The 24252-nt window shown below is 38.6% G+C and overlaps 2 protein-coding genes across 3 annotated transcripts; both read right to left on the bottom strand.

Moving 5' to 3' along the window:
* Positions 1 to 233: 233 nt before the first annotated feature.
* Positions 234 to 16835, bottom strand: lonp2 (lon peptidase 2, peroxisomal). Its single transcript, XM_079465755.1, has 15 exons — positions 16488 to 16835; positions 14830 to 15064; positions 14246 to 14377; positions 13990 to 14112; positions 13737 to 13900; positions 12687 to 12781; positions 11205 to 11463; positions 9966 to 10107; positions 8130 to 8280; positions 7819 to 7945; positions 7309 to 7436; positions 4607 to 4719; positions 2018 to 2225; positions 1529 to 1713; positions 234 to 1092 (listed from the first exon to the last, which is right to left on the bottom strand). Exons 1-15 carry the CDS (start codon positions 16718 to 16720, stop codon positions 871 to 873), a joined length of 2517 nt encoding a protein of 838 aa, XP_079321881.1. The 5' UTR covers positions 16721 to 16835; the 3' UTR covers positions 234 to 870.
* A 490-nt stretch (positions 16836 to 17325) lies between these two features.
* il34 (interleukin 34) lies at positions 17326 to 23914 on the bottom strand. Of its 2 annotated transcripts, none has more exons than XM_079466573.1 (7): positions 23346 to 23914; positions 21877 to 21995; positions 20357 to 20463; positions 20173 to 20250; positions 19595 to 19786; positions 19173 to 19326; positions 17326 to 18161 (listed from the first exon to the last, which is right to left on the bottom strand). In XM_079466573.1, the coding sequence occupies exons 2-7, from the start codon at positions 21914 to 21916 to the stop codon at positions 18121 to 18123; spliced, it is 612 nt and encodes a 203-aa protein (XP_079322699.1). In that variant the 5' UTR covers positions 21917 to 21995; positions 23346 to 23914; the 3' UTR covers positions 17326 to 18120. The 2 variants fall into 2 exon arrangements, with proteins under 2 accessions (XP_079322699.1, XP_079322700.1); XM_079466574.1 differs by having other exon boundaries at positions 19173 to 19323; positions 23346 to 23794.
* Positions 23915 to 24252: the final 338 nt, after the last annotated feature.

Genomic DNA, 24252 nt, shown 5'->3' with positions numbered 1-24252 from the left:
GCGGTCATTCAGGTATAAGTCTAATATAACAAGAATGCATTGCTCTCTTTAATGTAGAGCAAACGTTTGCTCCGTAGCATACCACATCTAATTATTATTATTAAAAACTACAAACTGAAAAGACAAGGTGGCGCTGTCAAAGTCAGACACTATAATAGCATAGCATTTCAAGTATAACAAAACTTTGCCCTTTAATGTCATTCTAAGATTAAGACTGTATTTGGCATTTGTTTAGCGTTACTTAGTGTTGGATATTTAATAAAATAGACACACATATACAGTATATAATTTTTTTACACATTATTTTTAACACATTGTTTGTGTTATTCTATGTAAAACATTTTAACACATTTATGCACAATGAACTGACATGAATGCACAACTGAATTAAGTAACAAAAACACTGTGGGATAAGTGTAAGTGTTACCTAAACATAATGGAGAAATTGTGTGACCACATCAACAATACTGTGCTTTGTGTCTCAATGTTGTAGATTGAGATCAAGAACTTTATTATACGTAATCAATTTGCACATAATGCATTACAATAAAATAAGTGCACGAAGCATCATGAAAATATCATGTTAGCTTTATTGAACCTGTTACGCTTCACATTTAACAATCGGATCAAAAAAATCTGTGAATATATGATGTCAACTTTTGTCAAACAAAATGAAACTAACAATCACAACAGAGCACCTGTTGTCATCTGTTATTAAATGAGAGGAAAACGAACACAGGATCTGAATAGCTTTAATCTGATTCATTGACAAAAGGCCTGTATTCACAGACTAGAAGTGCTATTGAGTGTTAGAAAAGAAAAGTCTTAAACAACTGTTTTTGTGCATCAGTTTATCTAGCAACCACTGCCTCAAAGTTTGCTAGCAACTTGTGGATGACTGACAGCGGAGGGGAACCCGCCATCGAAAGCTGCGTTTAATACTTCATCCAGAGTGCTGGCCAAAACAAAATCCAGGTCAGCTCGCACATGGGCAGGTATCTCCACCAAGTCCTTCTCATTTCGCTTGGGGATGATAATTCGTTTCAGATTGGCCCTGTGAGCTGCCAAGACTTTATCTTTTATACCTCCGACCTGTAGTGAGAGAAGATACATCTTGTTGGCTCAGACAATACATAAATAATGAAAAATGACCTTTAAATCATGACTAAATAGGATTTAAAAGAATACATGAACTGTGTGGAATTTCCACTATAACTACATGTAGGTCCACATAGAGTCTGTCAACAAAAAGCGATATTTTTGTACAATTGACTCTCTTATCACTATCACTTACAAAATCGATGTATCCCCCGACATGTTTATTTACAAACAGTTTGGCAAATAAGAATGTGCTTTATCCAACAGATACTAGAAATCCTATCTCCAATAACATTGCATGTTGATAATATAAATATTATTCTGCTCAGATGTGCAGGTTTTTCAGTACAGACATGCAGAGAAGTTCTACAGGTTTCACAAGGGCCTGCTTGAAGGTTTGATTGTAAAAGAGCTGTTTTGTGTTTCTAACCGGGAGTACCAATCCTCTGAGAGTGATCTCTCCAGTCATGGCCACATCAGAGCGCACCAGCCTCCCGCTCAGCAGTGAGGCCAGGCATGTTACTATGGTAACACCAGCAGAGGGGCCATCCTTAGTGACGGAACCTGCTGGGAAGTGTAAGTGGATGTCGGTACCCTCCAGAAGATCAGCGCTGCCTGCAACAAACACATGTTATAATAAATCAGTGAGCGAGTGTTTAAGTACCGCATTCTGTTTTTTACCAAATAGCTTCTAGTGCCTTAGTGATCTTTAGTTGACGTTTACTACAATAAATATTCAGTATTTTGAATTCTTTATTCAAATGATGTTTCAATATATGATGACCAGCTAAGGGTGAATTTGCAGGAATAGGAACATTGTGTTGGTGATCCAGTCACAAATATGCTTTATTGTGCAGAGCTTTTGACAAATCAGCATTCAGAGCTGAAACTGTCCATTGTAAAAATGTCTATAACTCACCATTAGTAAGGTTGTAAGTCTTGGCATTACTGCGGAGCCAGCTGATAGCTAGATGGGCTGATTCTTTCATGACATCTCCAAGCTGTCCGGTTAGGGTCAGCTGCCCCTCCCCTTCCATACGACTGGCCTCCACAAACATGATCTCTCCACCCATTGGAGTCCAAGCCAGCCCTACCGCCACGCCCGGTAGAGTCAGCCGCTCTGATACCTACATATAAAGTGAGGGAAATAATGATTTCATCCCTAGCTGACTTTGAAGGTTTGCCTGCTTACAAAGAAATGAAGGGTCTATCATTTTTATGGTAGGTTTATTTTAACTGGTAGAAAAATCAGTGGAAAATGTTATAAATTGATTTGCATTTCAGTCAGCGAAATAAGAATTTGATCCCCGAGCAAAACAAAACTTTGTACTTGGTGGAGAAACCCTTGTTGGCAAGCACAGAGGTCAGACATTTCTGATAGTTGGTCACCTGGTTTGCACATGTGTCTGGATACATTTTAGTCCGCAGATTTTCTATAGGGTCTAGAGACTGTCTAGGACATTTGATGTGTTTCTCCTTAAGCCACTCTTTGGTTGTCTTGGCCATATGTTTTGGGTCTTTGTCATGTTAAAGGTACATCCACGACCCATCTTCAGTGATCTAGTAAAGGGGAGGAGGTTCTCATCCAAGATTTTACGGTACATGGGCTCTTCCCTCAGCCCCTAAATGCAGTGAAGTTATCCTTGCGAAAAATCCCTAAAGCATTATGTTTCAAATTCAGTGCTTCTCTGTAGGGATGGTGTACTTGGGGTCATAGTCAGCATTTCTCTCCTTCCAAAAACAGGAGTCAATTGTGGTCTCACAGCACTTTCTCCAAAGCCTTTGATGTTCCTTGTAAAAATTCAGCCGAGCCAGACGGGCCTTCTTCGGCACCATGCGAGTGCTTCAGGTTTTCAGCGTGTTACCAATGGTTTGCTTGCTAACGGTGGTCCCAACTGTCTTGAAATCATTAACAACCTTCTTCCGTGTAGTTCTGGGCAGATCTTTAACCTTTCTCATGATAATCTTTAACCCATTTGGGAAATCGTGCAGGGAGCTCCAGATCAAGGGAAAGTTATAGTTATTTTGTATTTTTTCTATTTCCAAATAATCGCACCAACAATTGTCTCCTCCTCACCACGCTTCTGTCTGTGACCTATTCAAGGTTTGTGCAGGTCTACAATCTTGTCCCTGACATCCTTTAAAACCTAGTTGGTCTTGACCATGGTGGTGGAGAGGTTGAAATGGAAGAAACAGATTCTATTGGCAGGCATCTTTTATATACATAACAAGCTGATTTAGGAGTACTTTTGTAAAGTGACAGGACTAATCTGTGGAATTCTTGCTGGTTGGTAGGGGATCAAATAATTATTTCACTGACTGTATATACACACGCAAGAAAGGTTTTGAAACCAAAACTTTTGTCTACAGTAAATAATGTTGCTTTTTCACAATTTTGCTCCCCTTGAGTAACTGAGACTTAAAGCTATTTTAAATCCAACTGTAGAAAGTCGATTGCTAACACAAAGCTTTGAGGGAGAAGACTGATGCGATAGTTCAGCAGTATCTGGGTCTTCTCTCACTGCCTCTGGCCTTTCCCTGTCCTATCCCCATAGGCATGGCAGGAATGCATGAGTCTGTTAGTGAGAGACAGAACTGCACACCACAGCACACGTTGGGCTGCAGGGCAGAAGTCTTAAAGGTTTGTCAATAAATGAAGGATGTTATGTGAGTAAAGGCAGGGCCGTGCTGAAAATAAAAATGTCATTTGACAATGCTGTACAGAACAGGAGGGTTCAGTACAGGCGATTTGTTTGGGGTTCACATTCAGAAGTTGATGCTTTCTTTATCCAGAAAGAATATAAAACATCTATGTTACTTATAAAATGTTCAGTTTCTTTATATATTGTGGTATAATTTAAACGTATTTTACAAACTTAAAGCCGCGGATAAAAATTGAGAGAGAGGTTAAATTATCATTTTGGTTTCCTTCTGTGATCTACTGACATCATTTATCAAGTTTTTAGCTTGCATTCATTTTCAGAAATTGAAAACTAGAGAAACAGGTCAAAATAACAGAAACGATGCTATATAGTTTTCCAAATCTCAAATACTGCAAAGAAAACACGGTCATAACTTCTCAGCAATACAACAGTAATATTTGTGGTACATGTATTGGATTTTCATCACAGTTTTTATGTGTGTTGTCACGCTTTTAGTATTTCACATTTGCTGTTGGATGACTTTATCACTCCTGAGGTTTGGCTAAGTTGAAATTCAACATAACACTGGACTAGAATGATCACAATAAATCTAGAAATGTGGAAAAATGTTAACGGTTTCTGAATGTCACACATCACTTTAATCAGCAATTGATCCCGTTTTTTTTATTTGGTTCATTTTTAAACCTCCTCTAATAGAAACCTGGGACACTGTGAGGTGCTTGTGTCTTGTTTTTTCATCAGCTTGATACGCAAAGGTGGGATGAAGCTTAAAGTGCACACTGTAAATTCCAGAAACATTTCCTGTAAAGCCTTAAGAAGCTTTCAGACGTTTATTTGAAACTAACCTCCATTTCAAAGAGCGGTGGGCCAAGAATATCTTTGAGAGCGATGTGATCAATAACAATAGGCATGTCTGGAGGAGCCCCAATCCCAGAATCGTCTTCCTTGCTGTCTTGACCTGAAGTGTGAAGAAATGTGGAAAGCTGATAATATCACTAAAACTGCTAGAAAACGCAGTGCAAACATCACATAACATCAGCACTGTGACTGACAGTTAATAAACTCCATTCAGGCAGTGATAGAATCAAATTATTCAAAAAAAGTAAATTACAAAAGGGAATAAATGTAGTCAAATATTATTGCGCCTGTACACCTTTGATTACTTTTCTATCTTACTGTTTTTCTAAGGCGGTGACAGACATTATGGCCATAGGGGGAGAACAAGATAGAAAAAGGAATAATGGAGAATTATGGTATGTAGAATGATGCCATAGGGGTCCAGCTATGAGGGAGAGCAGGTGTTATTTTAATTTTGGGACGCAACAATAAGATGAGTGGTCGTGATGACACAAAGAAAGGAGCTTTAGAGTGTATTTACTTTCAGAGGACTTCTAATGGGTCTTTCTCTGACAGTGTTTTGTGTTCTAGCAACACTCACTTTTATTTACATGGCCCTTGCTGACCAGTGGTCATGTGTCTGGACTGTTAATGACATGCAAAGGAGGAGGACCATGTGGTGAAGAACAAAGAAAGAAAGTGCAATGACGTTTAAGGCTGTGTGAAGCATGATTTTTGACCAATGTTCTGTTATTGAGATGTTCTTTCTTGTTATGCATGATGCATTGGTGCACGTTAAAAAACCTTAGTGCAACCAAAACATTCAACATTTTTCAAAGAAACAACTTGAGACTGAAACAAATACTTTTTTTGGAGGGGGTGAACTATTCCATGTAAAGAGTTGAAAATACTCCTTTTTATAAAATAACTAAACCCGTTCTTCTACATTCCTGCATCTCAAAAGTTATAAAACTGAATGTACCAAAAAAGAGGACAACAGCAGGATGCACTCGCGACAGCTGTCATGATGTTAAGACTAAGAACAACACCTGCTACAGCGCATAGCAGACAGAGCGAGATTGACTGAGGTCTGTATAAAACACTCGTATACTCATTTGAAAGCTATATTCTGACAATAATGCCTCCTGGACACATAGACACATCCACGAGGGAGCAGTCCAGAACCCCTGACCCTCGTCTCTCTAAATCTTTCACACTCCTCACATATGGGCTAGCCAGGACAGAGAAAGAGTTGAAGTAAATCTATGAACAGATTGTGTTAACCGGCAATGCTTTTACTGCTGTCCAGAAGAGCAGCTGCAAACACACGAGGGTGGGGGCCGGTGGGTGGTGGGGTCTGAGGCCGTCTGTTAGCACGCTTTACCCTCCTCTGAACCTCGAGGGGGGCTTGTGCTTAAAAAAGATTGATGACTGATTTGTGTTGTCCTGTAAAAGTGAAGCGAGGAACTAGTTTTGGGACAATAAGCGTGTGTATGTGTATTTGCTTCTGTTTGTGTTTGGAGAAACATTTTCTACCAATAACATTTCGCTGTGGGTGTGGCTTTAAAAGGACAGTTATTTACTGTTATCAAATTTATGTTCTGTGATAACCTTGATTTCCTACATTCTTCAAAATATCTCCCTTTCGGTAAGCAAACAGTTCTGGGGCACTTTCGACAACCATTTTACTACTATGGTAGTCAATGACGTCCTAGAACTGAAAATCCTTCCAAATATTTTACTTCGTGCTCAGCAGAGCAAAGAAATGTATGCAGGTTTGGAACAACTTGAGGGTGAGTAAATGATGACAGAAGTTTCCTTTTTGGGTAAACTATCCCTTTTAGTAAAATGTAAGTATAAAACCAATAATTAAAATGACTTGGTTATAAGAATTAGTTTAATCTCCACATTAGGTCTAAACCGTCAAATGATTAGTCACGATAAATCACATCCAGAATAAACGTTTGTGTTTACCTAATATATGTCTGTGCACTGTGCATATTCATTTTGTATTTATTAACACGTTAACATACACGTATTTAGGAAATATTTACATTTACCAATCATTAAAAGTATATATAAATGTTTATTTATAATATATTAAATATATGCATGTGTGTGTATGTATTTTTTTATAAATATGCACAGTACACAGACATGTAAAAGACGTTAAAATGTCCCCATCACAAGAATTTACAAAAGTGATTTTGTGTTCATAGAAATCACATTAAATGTAAGATAAATGTCTACTTTATGATTTCAACTAGGTTTTTGGAGAATAAAATGTCAATATTTGGTTACATTACATTGTTATTCAGTGTGACACGATATTTGTATACAAATTCAAACAACATGCTTATTCTGACTTAAAATATAAAGAATAATAAGGGTGCGTATTACATTTGATTGTGCTTTAAATGAGTAACACATAGGATAGATTTTTAAAGTGTAAACTTAGGGCGTCTTCTGTAAATCAGGGGAAAATGTATTATATTTATTTTTTGCTCAGAAAAACAAAAATGCAATTAAATTAAATATATATTTTTTTACAACAATTAAAGTATTACACTTATTGTTTTTAAGCTTTTTCGTCTTCTGCTTTTATTCTGGATACGATTAATCACAATTAATCCTTTGACAGTCCTAGTCTAAACCAAAGCCTGAGTAAGATGCTGTAATTCCTACACAATAATGTGCAAGAGTTTCATACCTGGACGTTGTTCAGTTGGAGACTCCTCTTTAGAGACCTTATGACCTTCAGCGACCCTTACAGCCACAGCTCGACAGATGGCCCCGATCTTCCTCTCCAAAGACCGCACGCCCGCCTCTCGCGTGTATCTACAAACAAATTCGCACACAAATCACATCCCCCTCGTCAGGGCTGGGCCGATGGGCATTTACGCACATAATCATCTGAAAATAAGCACCTCGTAGAATTAGTTAATGGATGGGCCCTGATGACCCCCTACTAACTTTGAGCAGACACCTTTGGCCCCCCTTATATAAGATAATGTTTTGAAAGAGAGTAAGAGAATCAACGGATACAGTTTACAGCGTGAGAGTAATATTCATATATTATTTTCTAATTATAATTTCTGAATGATTTCCATTGACCTGATTTACCCGTCTGGACTCTTCAGTCTTCCCCTGTTCCCCAAATGGCGGAGTTATCAGATCAAAGCACTTTAGTGTACAGAACATTGTGTGTGTGGATTCATACTTGCTGATGATTTCCAATGTGGTGTCCTGAGGGATCTGGAGCTGTTGTGAGCTCAGTCCATGCTGGTCCAGCTGATGAGGCATCAGGTGCCGATGGGCGATTTCCACCTTCTCTTCCTGGGTGTAGCCTAATGAGACACACATGCTGATATTCAGGACATGAATAACAACAAAGCAATTAAGTGCATCTGCTCTGTTACGGGATTGAGTTTATTGGGTTAAAGTTAAAATGGTGTCTCTAATAGATCACAAAAAGTGTCACTTCGTCAATGCTACATCCTGCTGCCCTGTTTTAAACTGTTGAACTCTGACCTGGCACCTGGAGGACCTCCATTCTGTCCAGCAAGGCAGGGGGGATGGTCGCAGTGGAGTTGGCCGTGGCGATAAAAAGGACTTGCGAGAGATCAAAAGGCACGTTGAGGTAATGATCAGTGAAGTTGTGGTTCTGCTCCGGGTCCAGAACCTGATAATGACCACAGTTACAGAGAGAGACAATTTGTGCATCAGAAATGATGTCAGATTAAGCAGGTGTCCTCATGTAAATTCTGAGAATCCATAACAGTGCCCACAAAAGATTACACAGAATGCGTAGACAGTTAGACAGAATGCTTATTTTTACCAGCCGCCAAAAGATGCTTGAAAACATAATCACACTAGTCTGAAGAGGTAACCATAGCAACAGTACTTTTCCTTAGAATCATAGACAAAACATCAGTACCTTCATTAAAGTGAATCATAACACTTCACTAAAGTTTCCAAATGAAATGGAATATCATAAAAAATATAAAATATATTGGATTTAAAGAAACTCAACTCAGAGTAAACTGCCAGCTAGAGGGGTTAAAGTGATAGTTCACCCAAAAATGAATATTCTGTCAACATTTACTCATCCCCGTGTCATTTCAAACCTTTATGACTTTCTTTCACAGAACACAAAAGGAGATATTTTGAAGAATGTTGTTAACTGGACCCCATTCGCTTGCATTGGTTTTGTGCCTATACAATAGAAGTGAGTCAGTTCTAGTGCTGTTCGGTTACCAACTTTCTTCAAAATATCTTCTATTGTGTTCTGCGGAAGAAAGAAAGTCCTACAGGTTTGAAATGACAAGAGAGTAAATGATGACAGAATTTTCGTTTTTGGGTGAACTTACCCTTTAACTTTTGTCAATTCCATCAAACTGACATCATCAGAGAAGGATGACACCAACTGAGCGGAAGTACGATTCCGATGTTGAAGAAAAGTTGTTACGTAACGATTTGTCATGTTCAAAAAAAAACATTCCGAAACCTGTATGAACGCTGGGCGAGTGTATCGAGCACAGAAATACTGCATAATATGTGCAACTCGTTTTTGACAAGTTGACCATATTAAGCATGCGAAGACAGCACGTTTAACTAACTAAAGCTTTCTTACTCTCCACTTCTGCAGAGCTACCCCCTGAGATTTCTGCTGAGCTTGCAGAGTCATGTCTGCCCTCTAACCTGCCTCTCTCTTTCTCTTTCCATCTGATGCACGATGAAAGAGGTCACATGCTTTACAGTACGAGCTAAAGGCCACTCCCCAGACAGTTTTTACTGGCGATCTTGTGATAAAAGACCACTAATGTTATGTAGAATCTAAGATGCATTTCTCGCTCTCTCTCTCTCTGCTAGATTTGTGAAAAAGCGTGTCATGGCACAAGATAAGAGGATAAGAATCACAAATGTTGAGATGTTGAGAACTTCTGCATCACGGCGTGCACGCTGGATATTATCTCTGCGAAAACAAAGAAGCTCAAACGCATACGTGCACAAAGTGTAACTCAGTTTCATATGCAATGATGATTATAGAGATTACACCCTCCGTAGTCCCTATAATGTCAACAACTCTTAAAAAGATGTGCGTATGCATGCACACCACCAAATCTAGTGTACAAACTAATCTTGTAGACCACACATCAAAACATGGCCTCAATTCAAAAGACATTGTTCAGCACAATGGAAAGTCATATAAATATTTTAAATATACCCCCCACAAGCTTAACTATTAGATTTAATGTAAAACACCACAGGAACATAGTGTCCTGTCCTGGCCAATATATCTCAATACACTGTATTTGCATACATTTTTTAAATTGCTGAATGTTATGGATGTGTAATTTTCCTCACCTCCAGCAGGGCGGCAGCAGGGTCTCCCTGCAGGCTCTTCCCCAATTTGTCCACCTCGTCCAGTAAAAAGACAGGATTGTTTACACCAACAGTTTTCAGTCCATTTATGATGCGGCCAGGCATGCTACCGACGTACGTGCGCCTGAGATGGCAGACGTGTGGAGATGAGAGCGAGATATGGAAAAATGGAAGAAAGAGAGAACGATAAAAGATGAAAAACAAAACATGGAACGTGACCCAAGATTTGTATCAGACCTCACATGGGCAAATGGAAAAGAAACATGAAAAGAGCAACAAATCTGCTTTTCATCAACTTCAAATTCGACTTAAAGTGCGATTGTTTTGAAATGTTCTTACTGACATTGAGAGTATCACTGAACATTGCAAGGTGGCTGTAAAGCTTTCCTGCCGCTCAATGGTCTAATTTTAAACCTTATTTGTGGACGAATAAGCATCTATTTCAGTTTTATTTTAACGCCTCATTCGGGTATTAAAAAACTGTGAACCGGCATAGGTGTGCCGCGAATTTGGGCTCGAGTGCAAATGATGGGATTGGTGTTATTTGACATAATCTTGACAACATTTAAACAAGATTAACAGCATTTTCTCCCAATGAATTGACACCGAGGCAGGATATGAAGACAGACAAGAGTGACATGTGCTTCAATGACAGTCATTAGGGGTTGAAAGACTTCCTAAGGTATACGACAGTAAACTAATCCTTGCTCTTTTAAAGAGACGTGTAATGAGGAGACAAGTGTGTGGGAAAAGCTTCTACGAGCCGTTTGTCCTAAGGACACAATCTGTCCATGTGCATGAGCGGGACGTTTTTACATGAGCCAATCAGAGAGCACGGAGGCTTGCCCCGGCCTGCAGGGTGTTGTGGTGTTATCGCCTTGTAGTTTCTATAGAGACAAGACATCAGAGGGGAACATCAAAGAGGACTTGGGGTTTATTATTCGATGCACTACGTCACGTCTCTTTGGGAGGTTTGTCATAGTCTGATACCTCAATTTGGTGCGTCTGCGCACATGTTGGTTAGAACTCACCATTTAATGACAAACATTTTTTTGAATGGTTATATTGAGTTTCACATGGCTGAATCATATCGTGTGAGTCGTCATTTGCAGTAAAATCTGGGTTTGGGTCACAGATGTTTAGCACGGCAGGAAAATATTTGGCAACCTAGAGCTAGTTTTAATATACAATATAGCTTTGTTTCCTATAATGAAGTCTCACCTGTGGCCCCGTATGTCAGACTGGTCGCAGACTCCTCCCAAGGCAATGCGTTGGAACTCTCGGCCCAATGTGCGGGCGATAGAGCGGCCAACGCTGGTCTTTCCCACACCAGGGGGTCCCACAAAACACAGTATGGGACCCTTAAGGGAACTCTTGAGCTGTCGGACAGCCAGATACTCTAACACCCTCCTCTTCAGCTTCTCCATGGCATAGTGATCACTATCCAAAAGTACCCGTGCTGCCCTGATGTCCAAGCAATCTGAACGGAGCAGGTATATACAGTATAGTGATGCTTACCATAAAACAACACTACTTAGTACATAAACGCATACACCATTTCCAAAATCGAATGTTTCTTTACTGTAATTGTACTGTCATCTACTGTAACTTAAGAAATAAAGCACCGACCCCTGAAGCTTCTGATTCCAGGCATGTTGTATAGATTTAGAAAGGATTGCCTGTAGATTATCAGAGACATATGCATCTCCTTTATATCATATAACAAGACACAGACCCATAAACAGCAGCTGTCCCATAAAGAAAACTTAAACCGGAATTTTCTTTAAGGTTCTCACAAATCATGCAATGTCTATTCTGCATTTACAGTATTCCCATGAACGCAGACCCGTGTATTCCCAGGCTGATCCAAACCACTAAATCAATTTTCATCTTATACCGTTCCACAAGTGAATTCAAACACGGGTACAAAGTACTTTATACTCGTGAAATTTTCTCGGCAGAATTCCAGCCTCAAGGTCTGTTACACATCTAGCAAGGGAACTACAGAGGTATGCATGGAATTGTATACATGTGCGTCTGGTCCTCCTTTCCATGGACAGTCCGAGATCATATTTCAAAAAGACATGTTAACTTAGGACAGTCAAAAATCTATCTGTGCACATGTGTGTGTGTGGTGTTGGGTCTGTAAATAAAAATAGCTGCAATCATAGGAAAAAAAGATAATCATGAAAGAATATATGGGTATTTTTAATGCGTCCTAACATGCTGTGCATGAAAATGTGTTCAAGTATAGTTTTAAGAGTCCTCGTGTGACCATGGGAAATAAAACATCTAAACAGCTCAAGTCACTCCAGAAATTAATTTGTGAATTCACTGGCTTGGTAAATGTAGATGTGTCGCCCTCTGGTGGTTTAGCCAGAACATAATACAATTATAATATATATTTTTGTACTTTTCACAAGTGAATATTGAATTTATTATTGAATACTGAATATATAATGGCTGTGAGAATCATTTTCAGATATTTCAGATTATTTGCACAATACTAGCAAACATTTCAAGCTACACCAATTAGAAATGTTTTCAAATAACAATGTAATTGCTAAAAGTAAAATTTCATAGAATCGTTTAATGGTGGAGTCATTAAAAATATGCCAAAACTTCTTCCAAAAAAATTAAAAATGCATACATACAAATACATTTCTCCAAAGTAATAGCGTTAACTGATAAGATCTTTCTGACCTGTGGTGCTCTTGCTCCAGGGAAGTTCAATCATCATCTCCAGGTAGTTGCGGGTGAGCGCATACTCTGGCATAGACTGTGGCATCTTTTTTAATCTACACAAAGGTCATATATTGTCATCAGAAATGAAGTGTTAGCCCTGTTCTACAAGAACCCATACTTACACTTGCACTGACAATTTAATGGTTAACAAAGCCAGATGTATTTGCATAGCGCTTCTAAAGGGACACTCCACTAAAAAAAAGAAAATTCTGTCATGAATTACCAAGCAGTTCCAACCTGTACAAATGTCTTTGTTCTGCTGAACACAAAGAAAGATGTTTAGAAGAATGTTAGCAACTGAGAGTTTGGGGAAGGCAAAAGTTTTAAAGAACAAAAAAAAAATACTTATAATTCCTACCATGGTAGTAAATGGGGCACCAGAAATCTCAATTGCTAACATTAATCCAAATATATTTGTGTACAACCAAACAAAGAAATGTAAAGAGGTTTGGAACAACTTGAGGATGAGTAATTTTCAGAATTTAGGTTTTTTGGGTGGACCATCTCATTAACAATATAAGTTTATTTAAAGCAGATTTACAGAGTGGAAACCAAAGTTCAATACCAAGCTCGGCAGAAAAACTTTTCCTCTGAAACCTCTTGATTTGGTTAATACGATGTGTTTTTGTTTACTGACTTTTCTGTTTAGTATGAATTCTATTGTCCAAGATGCCTGTCCAGGGGCACACAAAAAAGTGCAATATAAAAATGCACACAAGGGGGTGCCAAAATTAAAGATTTTGTTTCACATAACAAAATATTTTTTCATTGATTACGATTCATCTTTGAGATATGTTTTTTTAATAAATTATTTAAGAAATAATCATTTAAGAAATGATTCATTGTCTCATTACTTAAGATAATAATCACAGCCTAATGTTCCAGCCTGAAAATGTAAACGTGAGTTGGTCAAGCATCCTTGCTGTCCAGCGTGTATAGTAAAACAGTGTCAGCCTCAGAAAAATTATACAGCAACATATCTACTGTTAAGATTAAACCAGTAAATACCGCCTGAGCTCCTTCAGACACACACGCAGGGCAGCCTCTGACATGGATGCAGCTTTAACCTTCCTCTCCAGTGAAGCCATATCATCACCATCCTCATCGTCCCCGTCCTCCTCCGGAGAGAACTGACGGCCAGGGAACACACCGCCTTTACGGATGGACAGCACCTAAGATGAAGATAAAGAAATGTGTATAAGACAAGGAGGCTAAGGTTTGGTGGAGGTGACAGATGAGGATAGAACAGATGTCAGCCTACTCTCTTGTCATCATCAGGTCTCAGTTTACGGGTCTTCTGCAACAGCTTGAGTACCTCAATTTGTCTGGTGAGCAGAGGAAGAGCCTTCTTAAACCGTTCCTCTAAATCTAAGGCATCCAGCACCTGACAACAGCACATTCAAGAAATATTTTAAAACAAACTTTAGTTCAAGAAGGCTGTTCACTATAACGCCATGGTTTGGTATGGAAACATAAAGATTCTTGCATGCACAATAAAACACTTATTTCTGGTGAACCTGCAGTTTCTCTTTGTTGGAAGTGCGGATCATGGAGGCAAAGACATCAGGCAGGGTTTCTCTAGGCAAACTCTCCAACATCCGTTTCAGTTTAGCCACCACAGGCACTGACATGTCCAACATCCCAACCAGCTAAACAAGGAGAGGTCAGAGGGCAAGTTTTTTAGATTCCATTAAGAGCTGTTAGGCAATGAAACATCACACGGCATGAGTCTGTGCAGATGATTGGTGCTAGAAGAGGAATTAAATAAATATTTAATTTAAACGCTGTTTCGGGAATGCATTAATGTTTATTGCTCCCAGTTTAGAGAGTCCCCTGCAACATTGGAAACTCAAATATGACTTTGAACTTTTGAGTTGCACAACCAACCAAGCAGAAGTCAAGCTCCACCATAACTACAGTACATAATGTGTTCCTAGCTTAAATGGTAGGCATTCCCAGGTAAAACATACTTTATACTGATCAAATATATAGCTTCAATCCACCGTAAGTCACCAAATGTATAAAAAGTACATGAAAACAATGTCCCAGCAAAACATTTTACAGAACACATCACAACATTACACACAAACAACTGTCTGACCTGTACAGCAGCGTGGTAGAACCTCTGTGACAGTTCCCCTAGATCAGTATCTGCTTGATATCCCTCTGCGTACTGCTCCAGTTTGTCAAGTTGTTCCACCTCGGCCACAGGAAAGGGCCTTTCCCTTATCAGCTGGGTCACACGAAAGCGACATAGACCTGTAATGAGCAGCGTGTAGTGTGGTTTCGGCCAGTTACTGCCCACTACCTGCACCGCCAGTCCAGCTGTGCCAATACTGTGGAAACATAGCATTACATTACAAAGGTTTTGTTGCGTTTAGTCCTTGTCTGTTAGTTTCCATTGATATGTCTTGTTACGCTTTATAATAAAATTGTTTATATAGTTATGAGAATGTTTAGCTTTTTGTTATTGATGACTTGATATGCAAAATATATGTACAGTATACCACATGTGAATTAATTAATATGGAATTACTATTTAACCTGCAATATTCAAATTCATGTGTAAGCATGCAAATTAATGCAGATTGATTTAAAAATAATAAATTCTCAGAAAATGTTGCATGAGATATGTGTGCTAAAGGGATAGTTTACCCAAAAATGAGAATTCTGTCATAATTTACTCACCATCAAGTTCTTATAAACCTTTATACATTTGTTCTGTCGAACATGAAGAAGGTATTTAGAATAGGGCTGTAATGATTAACAAATAATCATATCATCGCCATTGTTTGGACTCACCGGGATGATTTCATAACATCGCAATTATTGCACATCCACAAGAGGGAGCTGAAGTGCCTCTGCATATTGCATATTTTAATCAGTGTATACATTTTTTTTTTTTTTATGAATTGAACATAGAAGTACAATGATACTGTAGTCTTGCAAGTGAGAAAAATCAGACTAGAAGCATTTTAATGGTGGCTTCAATTCACCCCGATCAATTTACACGTTTTTTCGCAATGTTATAGTAGACTAGAATGATGTAGAAAACCATGGAAGTCAAGTGGGCCTCAAAACTGATCGGTTACAAACATTCTTCCAAATATCTTCTTTTGTGTTCAATAGAACAAAGAAATGCATGCTGGTTCGAAACAACTTGAGGTCGAATAAATGTTTTTGGGTGAACTGTCCCTTTAAAACACAACTGCTGAACTGACAGCATGGCAAACTCTAAAGGTTAAAGTCCGTCTACTGCACAAACGATTCTTCTAGAATGCAAACTCTCAAGCATGTACAGAATAAACACGTTTTGGTTACTCTTGACATTTTTAACATTATCCATAAAAATGATAAATACACAATGTTTACTGTCTGACATCTTTCAGAGAGGTTGATAAACAAATGTGTGTTTAAAGAGGGATGTAACGGATTAAAAAAAAAAATCATGTTTTTTATTTTGTTTTAGTGTGTTAGCTGTATTTTTTAGTTATCATGGCTTAGACAAAAACCAACCAAATGCAGTTTGATTGATATGAATTGGAATGCACAATAAAAAACATGATTTTTGAGTTATCTAATTTTGAAACCAAACCCAGAAATAACCTTTTCACAAAATGTTTATGATTTTAATATTATCGTAAATGTACTGAGCTGCAGGAAATTACAAATACAGTTTCAAAAGAAAGTCAATGACACTGTAGTTGTAAGACAGTTATCTTGCAGCTGGTTTGACGGCATCTGACATCACTGACCCACCTGTGTAATGACGGCAGCTCATCGCTGTCGTGCTCGGGGTCTCTGGTGTTGGGAATAACCCCGATGATGGTGCTTTTCAGCGAGGTGCCCTTCAGCAGTCTGCTCTTCACTAACTGCATGTTTCTCGCCGTATCCACGCTAACTCTCACGGTCGAGCCGGGTAAAAGCACTCCATCATGAGTACACAGCAAAGGCAGCCGGCTGGGGATCTGAATACCGCCGGTGGAGGACATTGCGCGGAGTTTGGATAAGCGTTTATAACAATTAAGCTTCGTATCGCCGTGAACTAAGACGTAAGGAACGCCTCCATCGTATGATGCATTGGGACAAATGAAAACAGGAAGCTGAAGATCTAAAGTACGGCACGTACAGTAGGACAATTTTGGGAACGGAAACGCCTACTTTTATGAAACCACGTGGAATGCGGGCAGTATTGTACGTGTATGTCAATTTCACGTTACCCTTTATGTTTTAATGTGTGTGTGACGTTTAACCAAGCATGTGTTTGAAGGACATTTGCTAAATGCACTCGCATACATCGTTTTTTGTTTTTCGATTAAATCCGTTTTGTTAATTCTAACTTTTACAGTTCACAAAACATGCTTATAGTACTTTAACTAACATTGTATATTGTACTTTGTTTAGGTGTTTTATTTTACATGTTTGTTTTATGGATAAGGGTGTCAAATGATTAGCTTAACACAATGGAAGTCTACAAGATGCGCTCGTAATAGTGAAACAACCCCTAGTTGTCTCCTTCAATGGTATTTATAGAGAAACGAAACAATATTTAAAACAAACGATTCATATGAAATAACACATCTGAACACGAGGGGGTGATAGTGAGTGGTTTATTTTCCAGGCCATGTTACAACATTTTCAGGACATTCCGTGGCAGGACTCCAAATAAATAACCTCGATTAAAATCTGTGTATATAAAACATACGCGAATCTCATATCAAACCCCCCTGGTCACTTTAAAAGCTTTATATAAGGACATTTAATAACACGTCGGCACAATCTCTCAATATTGAACCAGCAGTAAAGCACAAAAGAGCCTCTTGAGAAAAAGCTACAATGCCGACAAAGCCAGCAGTCGGCACAGCATTTGCATGCAAATTATACATGTACAAAAGTACCTTATTTATACATCCTACCTAAACGTATTCAAGAACATCTTAACTTTGCACATGAAAACAATGTTTCGGCATACAGCTAAAACACTAGATTTATTTTCCTCAACAATTTAAGTCACAGTGGCAATGACTTAAAATACCAATAGAAAATGCTACAGCGGAGCCAAGCCAGCTTTCCACCGAGCACACACACAGTGCATACAAGGTCATATATTCGCAAAATACTGCAGAAGTACGGAAACACGTAATCGGCGGGTGGGCAGATGGATGGATGAGGATATGGAGGTATATTTTTGAATGATGGAGCGCAATAGCTGCAGGGTCAGCGGAGTGTCTTCCAAGTGACGTGAAGGATGCTGCTTTTTTCATCTGGGTTATACGCAGGTGGAGGCAGTCAGTTACTTCACTAGGACAAGGGGTGAACACGCTGCGTGTCACTACACAAACCACCGACACCAGAAATATGACGACAGGAATTGATCCGCTTGGATTTGCTGCTAGGTTGTTTTCTTCCCTTTTCTCCAGTTGGGGATACAATCTAGAAACAGCATAGATAAATGATCACATGCTAATTCAAGGAAGAACATTAGATGAAGTTGAGTCGAAAAAAAATTCTTTAAAGGACATTAGCGTTAATACTCATGCACGGAGGAATCTCAATCAAACTGATAAAGACAAAGAATAACTGGTGGGAGGAAAAGGTCAGGCACGTTCAGACTAGTCAAGACATGTGGAGTTTTTTAAAATGCGTTACGTCCTTCAGACAACCTCAGACAAAGCCTGAATCATGCCACCATCTCATTTATTATGGAGGGGATAAAGACTTTGATTCAATCCATTTACATTTTTTTCTTTCTCAAAGGCTGGTGGTCGACCACAGGCACGCATCAACAAACAGCAAGAGTTTCCGGTCCTCTGCTACTGTATGGATACATTTTGTGGTTGGGGAGGGTGAGGTTATCAACAAAAAAAAACTGGAAGAATTGTTTTTGCGGCTGGCCTCCCAAATTTCCCAAAACTTTCCTAGTGGTAGAAATCATTAGATCAACTTTGACATTCTTACCTCAAATCCCAAATGACTAAGTGAGTACCAGTAGTGCCAAAAAACAAAACCAAAAAAACTTGTTTATAAAAACAAGTTTTCTTGTTGTAAGTTTAATTGACTCAATGTGGGCCATAAAACAAGTGTAAAATGTATTAGATTTTGATTTAAGAATATTTATACAATTTTTAAATGTACACTATAAAAGTGTAATTGTAAAAACATACAAATGTAAAAGTGAAAATGTCCTCCCATAGGTTTTCTGAAGTAACTTAACTTGCTCAAACATAAAGGAAAGGCTTTACACACTTTAAAATGTGTAAAGAGTTTCTGTAGTATATAAAAGTACTAAACATTCCCTACATAGTTCTTGAGCTGAGAAATCCCAAATGGTGCCTCAAGGATGTTCTGTTTTTACAGTATGAAATCTTATAAAAAGCACTATTAAATGCACAGAGCCTTCTGGATTCAATCAATATATTGTTAAGCTCTGCAATCTTTACTTACAGTAATCACTGCTTTCTTCTGTGAAGCAGTCTTTGAAAAGACAGAGCATGGTCCGATAACAGTTGTCCAGTATTGACTTGGGTGTAACAGATCTAAGTCCATGGACCCCCATATTATCCCAGATGTTTTGTATGCTCTCTGGTGGTTCTCTCTGCTTTGACACATGTACAAAAACCAGGACATTTTTGAAATATTATGTAAAAACAGTACAAAAACAACACAACCAGGCTTACCAAGTTACTTAAGACAAGTGCCAAATCCATTACAGAGTTTTTTTTTTATAAACAGCAATGCAAACATACTTTTTATAAAGGAGATGGAAACCTGGCTGTGTGATATCAAAGTGGATGGCTATGAAATGATTTGAATGAATGAAAAATGTGCTGCTAGGAAGTGAGCAGAAATGACATCATTGTTCTTACCTCGTCTTTCGGATGCAGTTGGTTATATAGTGCCTCAAAGTTTCTGAAGAGAATCTCCAGATTGGAAAGGTATTTAAGGCGTGTTGGGTGTCTCTCTGGCAGCACCCTTAAAACCTTTGATATACCCTTCTGACTAGCGTAGAGCCACAATTCCTGGAGATCTCTAAGCGCTGGCGGGTCCTCTTCATTGTTCTGAAGAAAAGAACATTAAAAGATAAATAAATCAGATATTATACAGAAGAGATGAGGAGAAAGAAAGCAATAATGAGGAAAATGTTTGACCTAATTGAAAAGTTAAATTATAGTAAATTGTTATCTGAACATGGGTCATTTTTAGGTCAATGGCCACAGAGTCATCTTAACCACAATTAAAAAGTAGCTATTGATCATGATACAATTATTTAGACTTTTTTTAACTGTATAACCAAATGCGTCTGCACCCCAAAACTCAAATTTGACTGTAAATTTAGTCACCAACTTAAGCCCCTGGGTCTTGGTGACAAACAAGAAAAAAGAGCATGAGTAGTGTGGAAAGTGGGGCTTTAAAACATGAGACAGAAATGAGTAAGACTACTTACCAGTTTACTGATGTTGCGTAGCCTGAACACCTCTTCATAATGCACTTGAATTGTATAGTTAATGGGAAAGTTCATTTTCTGTAAAAATCAAATGTAAAACCTTTTAATGATATGCCATTTGTCTCATCAGTGCTCAATAAATATAACTGAAAGGCTATACAACTGGTATTATGCATCCGTTTACCATAAAACGTCTCCTCAGACTTGAGTTCAAGCTGTCTTTTAATGTCCTCACAGATACACAGAGCTCTGATGACGTGCTCATGCACATTGGTAATAAACAAATAAAACCTAGAGGGGAAAGGAGGAGAAAATAATGGGGTTAAAGATTGAGTCGATTCATTCTCTTGGCAGAAACATTTGACTTGTTATATTAAAAAACATTTTATGCAGGTTACAGCAACCGTCTCTTTAAAGAAACATAGATAGATGTGTGAACGGTTGGACATCTTAACAAACCATCTCAACCACAGAGTTGCATGGAAAACTAAAATGTACGCATTTTGTTAAACACATATTATTCACCACTGCGAAAAACAAAACAAAAAAAATCATACATCTCAAAATGTCTTTTGATTCCTCCCCATCCTCTTAAAAAGAACAATAATTGGAAGAACATTTACATGTTTTGCACTATTATTTACTCCACGTGTCTATACTGTAATGTGACCGAAAGCTTTTATAACCTTGAGATAATGTGTATTATCTTCTATAAGATAAAGTCAAACGGAAGTAGACTAATTGAGGTTATAAAGCTGGGGTTATATCCCAGACTGATCCTGTATCTATTTTACCAGTAGGGGAAGACAAGGAACCGCCGTCATGTCACTTTGCTGTGGGTCATTGTGCGGATGGCCTCTGTGGTTCAGCTTCACTAAAGGCAGATACGCAGAGACTGGCAGTCAGCAAAGTCCACGAAACAAATTTCTGAGGGCTAAAGGATTGAGGATAGTCTCCAGCCTCAACCCACACCTTTTGGCTAACTTTGGCTTCTATGGTTTGGTATCCCCTCCTTGCCCTCTCTTTTACCTCATGCATTTGTTTGCTGTGTCTCACTTCACCCAGCACAGGAAGTGGTGACATAAACAGTCTCTGAGCCCTTTAGCCTTCTTCTTAATTTTCATTTTTGAATAGCCTTTATATTTAAAATATGCAAATGTCTGTGATTATTATTCTTATTATATCTATATTCATATAGCTCTCCTCAACCGCATGTTTAGCCTAACACTCATTTCAGAAGACAGAAGGTGACCAAATATGCAGATGTTTAGACCACACACTTCTGAAAAACATTTCAGTCTTTTCTCATTTGCATCTCTTCACAATTTGTTGACTAATCTTACGTAAATCAACCACATAAATTTCCGCTGTGCGTATCGGAACTGCTGGTATTTGTGTAAGAGCACAAATGTCTCTGTCCATTTAACTGAGGAAGTAATCAATCATATTATATCTTACTGAGACACTGCAAAGATGTATCTCCATTACACACAAATTTCCCACACCGTTCATCACAGTTCCTAAGATTTGGAGTAGAATTTGCCAGATTTCATTCTGAGAAATGAAAATAAATATATTTCTCACAGCACAATAAGTAATAATGTGTGACAACACGGGTTGGAACACAGCACAGATGGTCTTTAATGTTATAGTGACATGCACCCTCACATTATAGCGTTTCGTGGACTGAATCACTAGACTTACCCAACAGCCTCCTGAGGAGCCGACATTCAGACTGTACCATGGTTCTGCTTATACTCTCCGCTTTTGCACTGTAATGGGGCCCCGGCACAGACGGCTTTGGATTCCAGTAAATTCCTCTTCTGTAGAAAGACAGTGGATGAATCCTCACATCAGTTAGATTGTAAATTGAAAGTCAATTATAAGCCTAGTTCTTGTCCTCATGGATACACAAGTTTACGCACAAACAACTGCCACTTTGTAGTTCTCTTGTTGGAAAAAAATAAATAACACTGAACTAAAATCACAGTGTGCATTAAAGGGAAAGTTCACCTAGTTGTTCCAAAACTGTATAACTTTATTTTATCTGATGAACACAGAAAAATACAATACAATAAATGTTCCTAAGGTAGTCAAAGAATTTAAAATTGCTATATCTGTCTTTGTGTTCAACAAAACAAAGTAATGTATACAGGTGAGGGTGATTAAATGAAGACAACATTTAAAATCTTGAGGGTGAACTACCCTTTTAAAGGATGCAAAAATAACATCTGATTATAATGCACAAAGCTATATGAAAGTTGTAAAGGTGACACAGGCTCTGTGGGACTATTAATAATGTTTTGATTCTGCATCTGGGTCAATAAGATCCAGATGTTTTTTTTTCTTTCGAAAGGGAATAAAATAATACGGACATCAAGTGACTAGCATCCGCGAGCATGTGATGAGTAATTGGAACAGTATGTCCGTCTTATAATAAAAATCGTTTTGTTATCTTTACCAGAAGTATCATTCATTTCAGTAGATTTTATTAAGTTCGATACGAAAAATGTGAAGGCCATTGCATATTTATAAAAGAACGGTCGGACTTTCCGGTCTGAAGGAAAATCACATGTGCGATTCAGGACCCGTGCCAGAACGCGTAGTATTAGTAGCCTAGTAGGCCAAATAACTTTGTTTTGACCCACGTGTCTACATGTTTCTAGTAATTATTTGATCGGCCATTTATCTTTTATACACCCAACTCCAGAGATTAAAGTCCGATCAAAAAGATTTGATGTCCGCCGCGAAAGGTTGCATGCTACAATTCGTAGGCTTCTAGTTTTTTTGTATCATGTCGGTTATTTGTAAGGATCTTGCTACAATTAATTACAAATGCTCAAAAGTTGACAATACCTGTTCTATAGCTGGATATGATAAACTGAAAAGCTGTGATCTATTGTGAATGCAGCGAAAGTAGCCAAATTCAAACGTGCGGCAAACGCAACAAAATGTTCATTTTATCATTTCACATTATTCCACATGTCATCACGTTTTGTGATCTAAGATTAAACGTTAATGTTATAAAAGCAGCTGTACAGTAATGCCTTAAATCAATTTTAGAGCACATTTGGATTAGAAATACTTCACGCGTTAAAATCCCTATTTCACTAATGACAATGTAAGCAGCGCACGCGATTCAACAGAGCAACGACAACATGAAAGCCACAAACCTTTAGCTGCGATGTCCCAGGATTTCTCACCGTCAGCACGACACTTTCAGCCAACTGCAACCGTGTGCCTTCAAGATACGATCGTGGACACTTGCGGGCATGCAGAAATACTGAGTGGAGTTGTAAATCCGCGCCTTTTCAATGCAATGTCCACCCAATTGACGTGGAAACTCCCTTGTCTTTACATTACCTCCAGGTTTAAGTCGCCATAATAGCGCCCACCAAAGCCTTGTGTGCGAAGTAGCAAGATCAACACGCTGAGTGATGCGCGTCAGTGTCGTTACTTTCACTTTTCGGTCCGCTAAAGTTAACTCGTCGGTGACTGGAATGCAAGCAACACGTTTGAGTCATCTGGACTTCAGTGCATGTAGGTTTATAAAGGAGTGCGAGGTACCGCAAAGTTACCACCCGAAAACGCTTTTCGGATCCATCAGCGACAGGTTTTGCGCATCGGTCATAAGAACCAGAAGCCAAGCATCACTTCACCAAGACCCATTGCGCATTTGTCCATTCAAACCTTATTCACACACACGCATTACGGATACATTGATCACATTTAATGTGGTTCTGCGCGGGTTACAGTGTTTGCACAATCGTTATTTGGTAATTTCTTGACAAAAAGTTATTTCGGTTCTGGACGGCCTCAAATCTGTTGGCAACACAATGGACAATGGATTGGTAGGGTGAACAACGCGCATGGCGCGCACTTGCGCGTAGGATGGTATTGTCTATGACCACAATACCCCTCTTGTTTGGTGGTACCTAAGATCTCTCTTTTGGCGTAATCACTTGTCGATACAGTTTTTCAAGTTGTTGTAACAAAGGCCAGAAGTACAGAAGACCCAGTCAAGACACATGAGTGGGACATTCCAAGCCCCCACCCTCTTGAACCCCACAAAAAAATGAG

The sequence above is a fragment of the Barbatula barbatula genome (genome assembly GCF_947034865.1).
Source record: "Barbatula barbatula genome assembly, chromosome: 10".
Classification (NCBI taxonomy): Eukaryota; Metazoa; Chordata; class Actinopteri; order Cypriniformes; family Nemacheilidae; genus Barbatula; species Barbatula barbatula.
The sequence above is the reverse complement of the archived record's forward strand: the minus strand, read 5'-3'. Positions and strand labels throughout refer to the sequence as shown.

Bases quoted from the DNA above. Each gene is read 5' to 3' on its own strand.
- lonp2 (XM_079465755.1), bottom strand. From the start codon at position 16,720: ATGTCCTCCACCGGCGGTATTCAGATCCCCAGCCGGCTGCCTTTGCTG. The intron at 14,378-14,829 runs GTCAGACAGTTG...CTCCTTGTTTAG, and splicing joins TCTACCACGCTGCTGTACAG to CTGGTTGGGATGTTGGACAT. The intron at 8,281-9,965 runs GTGAGGAAAATT...GGTCATTATCAG, and splicing joins CTGCTGCCGCCCTGCTGGAG to GTTCTGGACCCGGAGCAGAA.
- il34 (XM_079466573.1), bottom strand. From the start codon at position 21,916: ATGGTACAGTCTGAATGTCGGCTCCTCAGGAGGCTGTTGG. The intron at 19,787-20,172 runs GTAAGTAGTCTT...TCTTTTCTTCAG, and splicing joins TACGCAACATCAGTAAACTG to AACAATGAAGAGGACCCGCC. The intron at 19,327-19,594 runs GTAAGAACAATG...CATGTGTCAAAG, and splicing joins AACTGCATCCGAAAGACGAG to CAGAGAGAACCACCAGAGAG.